The sequence below is a fragment of the Arachis ipaensis genome, chromosome B06, assembly GCF_000816755.2.
Source record: "Arachis ipaensis cultivar K30076 chromosome B06, Araip1.1, whole genome shotgun sequence".
NCBI classification, from domain to species: domain Eukaryota; kingdom Viridiplantae; phylum Streptophyta; class Magnoliopsida; order Fabales; family Fabaceae; genus Arachis; species Arachis ipaensis.
Window position 1 is genome coordinate 1,329,382 of NC_029790.2, and position 8,937 is coordinate 1,338,318.

At 35.0% G+C, this 8,937-nt stretch overlaps 1 protein-coding gene across 2 annotated transcripts in view; it reads right to left on the minus strand.

Moving 5' to 3' along the window:
• LOC107645251 (histone H1) overlaps nucleotides 7,522-8,937 on the minus strand; it is a gene marked incomplete in the record, with an annotated part of 1,677 nt that continues 261 nt past the window's right edge. The window contains 3 exon segments of one of the 2 annotated variants that reach the window (XM_016349238.2): nucleotides 7,522-7,699; nucleotides 7,937-8,691; nucleotides 8,789-8,937. In XM_016349238.2, the coding sequence (XP_016204724.1) occupies nucleotides 7,981-8,691; nucleotides 8,789-8,937 (860 nt within the window). 2 annotated transcript variants of the gene reach the window in all.

The window sequence follows — 8,937 nt, forward strand, 5'->3', positions numbered from 1 at the left end:
TTATAATTAAATTAAAAGCATATAATCAATTAATTGAATGTGTGAATTCATGAGAGAGAGGGGGTTCAAAAGTAATATCTTACGTTATAATTTATTTATTTTTGTCTTTAAAATTAATATCTTGCGTTAATTTGTATCACTTCGAGTGGAGCAATTTTTGTGAATTTAGAAATTTTTTTGGGCTAATATTGCTCTTTTTAAAAAGTTAATTTGACAATTTTTTTACCATCTAAATAAGTTATGAATTTAATTATTGACGAAAAATATTATTTTTCTAAGAATAATTGTTTTTGTCGGTCTTGAGTCAGATGATCTTATTTTTGGAAGAATATATGTTGAGTTTGGAATATCTTAAATGAATGTTTTATTTGGTGCATTGGGAATTTGAAACAAAACTTTTGGTTTTTTAAATAGAGAAAAAAGGGGCTACTGTGTCATGAGATGAATTATGTTAACATTTTTGAATCGGATCTTCGGATCTTCGGATTATGGACCTTTGGTCATCTGCACAGTAAAACCTTGAGAATATCTATTCTCCTAACTCCTACAACCCGGATGTTCAAGCTGGTTCAGAGGTCAATTGGTGTTGGACTAGTGCGGCTTCAAAGGTTTATGATGCTTGTAGTGATTATTTGTGACTTAATAAGATGTTTAGTTGAGAAGATAGGGAAAATCGGCTTTGGCTTTGGCGTCAACATGTTCCGAAAAAGCACAAATTCTTGGTCTGACTATGTCTTCGAGAGGCTTTTCCTACTGCTGTATTTCTTTAAGAGGGACATTTCGCACACGAATAGCTATCTACGATGTTTCTTAGGTTAGGAATTGATTTTACATTGCATTCGAGATTGTCCAAAAGCCCAGCTAGTTTGGCAAGGTTTGGGGATCTCCGGTCAACCACTTAATTTGATAAGTTAGTTCTTATATAATAGCAAACAACGCCCCCTTTAGATTCTTTTCTGGTCTCTGGTGGATTTGACGTTTGGGGAATAACGAAATCTTTCATCCCCACGAGCCTTGAACCACGGACAAGGTGATTGGTGATGGAAAATTATTGTCGACCTAGAATTTCTCAAAGGGATTTCGTTGCAAGCATAGTCTAAACCAACAGTTAATCCTCAATCAAGTTTAAATTTTGTTTGTCACAAGTACAAATCTCAATAAAAATAAACCGAAGTATTCAAACCTCGGGTCGTCTCTCAAAAGAATTGCAATCAAGTGCTCAATTATTGGCTATGAAGGGAAGTATATTTTGGAGGTTTTGAATGATAGACAAGAAAGTAAAAATAGCAAGAAAATAAAGTTAACAACTAAAAAAAGTCTTGGCAAGAGGTAAGAATTGAAATTCCTATCCTCGTTATCATCCTCAATTGTGATGGTAAATGTTAATTGCCTTCACTTAATTAACATCTAACAAATTATAGAAAGTCAAGTGCATACAATCAACTTGAGTTTACAAGTCCTAGTCAATTTATAGTGAAAGACTAGATTTAGTGAAGTTCAAGCTAACCGACAATCTTCAATTACCAATCAACAAGAGACTTTGACAATTCAAGAGTCTCCAAATTACTCAATCCAAGTCAAGAATAAAAAAATTTACTCTAAAATCCAACCAAGTATTTTATCAAACACTTGGAAGACATAAAAGGAAAGCAAGATAAAATAGCAAGAAATATAAAATCTACAACTACCCAATGCAAGAAAATAACAATAACAACTCATTAAATAATAAGAGACATAAAAACATAAATTGCATTAAATAAAACTAAAATTAACAAAGTGCTCATAACATAAAAATAACACAATAAAGAAAATAATAAATAAAACTAAGAGAGCAAAGATGTAATAACAAGAAATAGTGAAGAAAACTAAATCAAAACAATAATTGAAACATAAATCTATGGAGAGAAGTGATCTAAAACCCTAATTTCTAGAGAGAAGAGAAAGCTTCTTTTTCTAGAAATCTAACCTAAAACATTATGAAAAACTAAATTATGACTACTTCGTTCATTCCCTCTCAATTCTTAGGTTCAATAGCATTAGAAAATGAGTTGGATCTGGGCCTGGATGGCTCAGAAATCACCCCAGTGTATTGCCTTTAAGTTGGTCACGTGCTGCTTGTCACGCGTACGCATATGTCACGCGTACACGTCGTCTGGCAAATTTCCTTTCCACGCGCACGCGTAGGCTACGTACACGCGTCGCCATGAATTCTGTAAATATTCATTTCTTTATGAATTCTCCACTTTGCATGCTTTTCTTTTCACTTCTTCCACCCAATCCTTGTCTTTATAAACCTGAAATCACTCAACAAACATATCAAGGCATCAAATAGAATTAAAGTGAATTAAAATTAACAATTTAAATGTCTAAAAAACATGTTTTCACTCTTAAGCACAAATTAGGAGAAATTCACAAAATCATGTTATTTCATTGAATAAATGTGAGATAAGTTGATAAAATTCACTAAATTCAACACAAGATAAACCCTAAAAATGGGGTTTATCAACTGGTATGGCTTTGTCTTTAAAAAGAGTTCCGAAATATTTTTAAATTGCAACGAGTGTCGGTCTCCTCCACCATTAGTGGCTCTTGGATTCCTCATTCGATAAGTACTTTTAAGATTAATTGTGATACTAGTTATCATGACAATGGTACTCGGGCTGATTTTGCTTATGTTAGCAGAGATTAGAAAGGAAGGTGACCACGAGATTGTCTGCAAACAATTGAGAGTCATAGTATTCTACATGAGACTCAGAGCAAAGAAATATTATATGTGAGACAAACTGTGTGGAGGCCTTTACTGTTGTCAATAATTTACAGAATTGCTCTGGATTTATTGATCCTTTGATGTTAAAAATCCGAGATATTATGTCTTGGAAATGGAGTGCTGATCTCCAATTGATCTTGAGAGATACAAATACAATAACAAACACCATGGCAAAAACCGTAATGAAGACACTTTCCCCCAAATAGAACTTCCATTGCCTTGAAAGGAATTTGAGAGTAATATTCAACGAGACTGCCTTTCTTAAACAATTTCTTGTTTATTTTTTCTCTTCTTTTCAATTACCAAAAAGTTCGAGTGGAGCAAATGATTTCACAGACGGGGTAATGCCTTTTTCATGTCATAAGTGATAACCTACCCACTCTTCTACTATCTATGAAGCAAAATTCTAAGTTTTGGTAAGAAGCAAATTTATTATTCATGTTTTACTAAAGGAAGTTCATAAACGTTCTGTTTCCTTGTTCTATCAACATTTAAGCTACCTAGAATTTTCGTTAACAAGTCTCATTATCAAATCCTCAAATAAACAGCAAGAAATCTAATAGTATACTAATATTGCATCTGCATGAATGAAACTTACGGATACCTTTCTAAGCAAGAACTACAGGTAGATAAAAAAATGCCTTCAAAGAATCAGATGTATGTCATCTACAATGCCCTTAGCTCAAGACTCTTCTTTAGTCTTTACTTTGTATTTTGTTCTGTTTGTGTACATAGGCACCGAGAATATTTTGAACCATACATGCTTTTGGTTACTACATGACAAATTCATCTTTCCAAACGAGTCCACAAATCATCCACAGATGCAGCCTCATCCCTCCTATCTCCTGATACTAGCTAGCACTACACGAGAGGCGCAATGTAATATGGATGGCACACCCTCCTGGATAACACTTTACAGTGAAACCAATAACAGTAGCTAGAAATATTCACCGTCACAGCCACCACTACTGCATGAGACCTAGCAGTTGTCATAGGCATAAGCCAAAATTCATTTATCTTTCTATTTGATGATCTTACTAATCACAATTTATTTTGTATCAGACAAATGATAGTCAATAATAAAATTTGGATCCCACAATACTGTCAATGCTATCAACTTTCAGTCTTTCACCTCAGTGTAACAATAATATCAATACTATTGTCTTTATAAAAACAATCTACCACTGACATAATACCTGTTAAAAGGATAGAAAGATAGCCAAGACAGGCTTGTTGATCCAGAAGAAATCGACTGTCTGAAGTGGGATGAAGATGCCAACACCATCCCAGTTTGTGAAGCTGGACCAGTATGGAAAGACATTTTCTTATGTACTTCAAGGATTGAACATATAACAGCTTAAGTATTCGATTTAAATGAATGGAATGCATGAAATAATAACTTCATGGGAGCACAATTGAAAATATTCCATCTTCAGCATCTAAGGTTAACGGTATGTTTGTTACAAATAGAAGAAAGCTTTCATGTAATCAATTGAACATTTGTCTTAGTAATCAATTGAATGCCTTAGATTTTACTTTTACTGTGCAACATCTTCTATCAAATAGAAGAAAGCTTTCATCGATATGCTTAACTAGTTCATTTAGTTGATTACTTGTTTTCTTATGCAATGTTTTGGTTTAGATCTTGTGGATAAAACAGCTAACACTAGGAAAGCTCTCCGGCCAAATCAGTTAGGATCCATTAAACTCCTAATACTAGTAATATAGACCAAGAGGGAAAACAAGGCTTTGGAAACCATAGACCATATTAAACATGCATACCAAAATGAATAAATGATGATAATTAGATAAGAAAGTCATTATGCAACACTGACCAAGATAATTCTCTTATAGAAAATATTCTGTTATATCAATCAACTATAATATAGAAGTCCAACATTTACTGCCACTTATTGACCTCTAGAAAAACCTTCCACTTAATGGAATTCAGAGTCATTAACCAAAATTCCACAATCATCTCATTTTCCCAAAACTTTAAAAGTTATATCATAACAACAAACCGATAAAGTTACATATGCCAATTATGCCAAACAGATCTATATTTTTATAATCTTACCATACCGATAAGGTGCAGTAACTAATGCAATTTACTTATGCATCTTACGACAAGAAGATACCTCAAGTGGGGACTAATTCTGCACATGTACTGCTGTAGTTAAGACTCGGGATTAACACCAAAATAAGAATATTATTTAAAAACACAGACAATTTTTTTCTTTTGGAGGTCTTTCCCGCCAATCAGGCCTTATTATTAGAAATCCAACTAATCCAGCTCCAATAAGTATGACTATCATACCTGATTTTTCCATCCGCAAAGATCGAACTCATCACTATAAAGCGAACAAGCTTGTCTATCAGACCACCAGAAATAACAACACAAAACATAAGTTTAGCAACCAATAAAAGGAAAACTGAACACAATAGAAAAACAAATTAGAGAATGAAGATGTTGTACAATCAAGCATAACACATTGTCCAAGCACGCAAAGGCCACTTCAACATCAACCAATCTTTAAGACTATTCATGGATCACTTGATTGTTGGATTAAGCATTTACCAACAGGGACAGATCAAGAAATATTATCATGGGAGGCCAATAATATATATAATATTAAAAATTTATGCAAAAAATTATATAATATAAAATATATTAAAAAATATACCATAGAGAATATATTTTAAAGTATAAAAAATATGTATGTACTTTTTATTAACGAAGTAGTCGATTCTTCGTATCATAAAATTCATCGATAATAGAATCTGTGTGAAACTTTTCAGTAATTTTCTTTTCAATATAATTAAAAGAAAATTAGCAAGAAATTCAGCTTTTATTTTATTTCTGAGTTATTCTTCACAATATTCATAGCTGAAAAAGATCTCTTAGTTGTAGTAGTCAAAATAGAGAGAATTAATACCAAATGAATCAAGAAGGACGCTCACCAGAAGAAAAAAAATCCACTTTATAAAATTTAAAAAATTTTATTTAATTAAAAAATATTAGTAATAATATCTTTTCAGATTTTTTAAATATTATTACTTACTTTTTAGATATTACAAATCATTAATATTTAGGTTAGACTGGACTTTTATTTATATTAGACTAAATATTAAATAAACTTTTTAAAAAATTAAATCGTACTTAATAACTTATTACTATTAATCTTTTTTTAAAAAAGTTGGGAACTTATTACTATTAATCTTTTTTTAAAAAAGTTGGGAGGGCCGAGGCCCCCCTTTGTCCGTCCCTGATTACCAATATATCAGAAGCTTATCGTGCAAGACTACTACAAGTATCACAAACTCCAGAAACAACAAATTCAACAATTGAGATCTTGCACAATCAAGGACAACACATTACCTAATACCTAAGCACCCTCAAGACTACAACCACCAGGAAACATGTTTCTGCTATACATGGATAACTTGAATGGAGGGTTAAGAACTTAAGAATGGGACAAAAACTATAACTATTGATATAACTATTATCAAGACTACAACTATATATTCTTATAATTGTTCAAAGCCGCATCTACCATAAGAGATTGTGCCAATTACAAATAGCATGAAACAGAGAGCAATGCAGAAAATGAGCACCTGAGCAGGAATATAAACTACACACTATGCAAATATTAGGTGTCAAAGGCATTAGAAGCCTACATTTCTCGGGCATTTCATTAGTGTTAATCCAACTTAGAACTACATTCTAAGTCCAAACAAAACTTTGACTTTAGATTTCCATATAAATTTACACAATGTTTAGGAAGGGAAGTCAAAAATCGAAAATAAGAGTTACATGAGAAAATAGGAAAAGAGTCAAGAATCATATTGTGTTGGATAGGTGGATAAGGATTAAGCAAAGGAAAGAAGGACTCTAATTCAACAACCTCTGTCAGATAAGTTTCAAGTAAAATCAAAGTTCCAAAAGGCTACAATGGGAAAGAAAAAAATTCAAACCAAAGAATTGTGTAGGGAGGATAGACAAGAATACTGAGTAATAACAGATAAAGGGACATTACCAACCCAGATATCTTACGGAAATTTATATCATTATAGTTTCTCATAACCGCATCTAACGATTGACATGAGGTTATACCCACAACAAACAGCATGGAACAAAATACTAAGCCCCTTAGCATAAAAGTAGCAATCCTCAAATAAAACAATTTCCTCTCCGATGTCAGTTGAGGGTTTCAAAAATCAAAATTCAAACCCACGACATTTCTCTTATGCCAATTGTGATATCAAGCACTTCATCAATGTTGATAAAAGTTTCAACATTATTTCCTTACATTTCGTCAAAATCACGTCCTCCAGAAGAAATTGCACCAATTTCAGGAACTAGGGACCAACATCTAAAGCCTATTAAAATCCTAAAAACAAATATAAAAGTTGGACTATGAATCCATCAACGTTGGTCTAGTAAATGGAATCAGCAATATAGATCGGAAGTCAAAATATCAGTTCATCCTACCGTAATCATATTAAGCAAAAACTCCATACGCGTTCAAAGATGTTTCAGATTAATACATTGCAAAAATAGATTAAAAACAAAAACAAGAAAGGAATCTATCAATCAATGGAATTATTTCTTCAACGCAAATGACATGAGAAACAATCATTCATATTTCATAGGAATTCCATGAATAAGAACGAATAACGATACTTACAATTATCAGCGAGAGCTTTAGATGTAATCACGACCATTGATCCCAGATATCGCATCCAAAAACACGTGGTACAAGGATTTCTCATCTTCGAGAATTCAACCTTACATATGAATGAGAAAGCCCCTTTGAACATAAGAACATAAACACATAATTGAATACAAGAAAGAAAACATGGAGAAAGGAACAGAAATAAACCATTTAGAGATCCGACAAAGCCAATGACCACAACCGCAATTCCGTTCCACTATAAAATAAAAAACACCACAATGTAAAAGACCTCCAACTCTAAGCTTCATCAATAATGATTAACTCATAACTCAATCAGACTCAACATACAATCTAGGTAATGTCTCAAATTCGAATCCCAAAAAGAAATTTCAGATATCTAGAATAAAAAAGTTTGATAAAATCAGATTTCATAATTTTTTTTTTCAGCGATAACTTTAAATCGAACTACACCGCATGGGACAAAGAACTTTACATGACTAAACCTACAACACTAGGCTCCGGTGCCGTCTACCGTCTTCACTTTCTCCCCCTTCTCGCCGTCGTCGCCTTCTTCGCAGGAGATTTCACGGTCTTCGCCTTTGCACCCTTTGCAGGGGCCTTCTTCGCGGGAGCTGCCTTCTTCGCCGCAGGTTTAGCTGCAGGGGCTTTCTTCCCCGGTGAAGTTCTCGTCGACGTTCTAGAAGCCTTGGAGGGCCTCTCTTTGGGCTTGGGCTTGGGCTTAGCAGCCGGTTTAGGCTTCGCAGCTGCCTTCGGCTTTGCAGCTGGCGCCGTCTTAGCCTTGGCCTTAGACTTGGCCGGAGCTGCCTTGGTCTTAGCAGCAACCGCCTTGGGTTTAGCAGCTGGCTTGGGCTTGGGCTTGGGCTTTGCAGCGGCCTTGGCCTTGGCAGGTGCTTTGGCTGCTGCTGACTTAGTAGTTTTGGTGTCCTTGGCCTTAGAGGCAGGCTTAGCTTTGGGCTTGGGCTTTGGTTTGGGCTTAGCAGCTGCAGCCTTCTTCTTGGCGGGGGCAGCAGAAGCGGGTTTGGGAGCTGAAGACCTGACCGGAGGAAGCTTGAAGGAGCTTTTGACCTTAACGAGCTTTCCAGAAGCAACGAGCTTCTTCAAATGATACAACAAGAGCTTCCTGAAGTTGGAAGGTAGCTGCTTCTGTTTCTCTTCTACGAACTTCTGAATCGCGTATTGACTGGAACCGTTTTTCTCCTTCAACGTCACAATCGCGTCCTTAACCATCTGCAACGAACAGAATAATTCAGATTGGGTAAAATTCAGATCGAAGCTAAGCAATAAGAAAGCCAGAATTATAGAACCGGGAGCTGGAATTGCTAACCTCTTCGTAGGGAGGGTGAGAGGGGTTTCGAGATCTAGGAGCCGCGGGTTTTTTGGGCTTGGGCTCCTTAGCGGCCTTCTTGGGCTTGGGAGTTGGGTTCTCGGGCTCTGCCTCCGGAGGTGGCTCGGCGGTTGCTTCGGGCTCAGCTG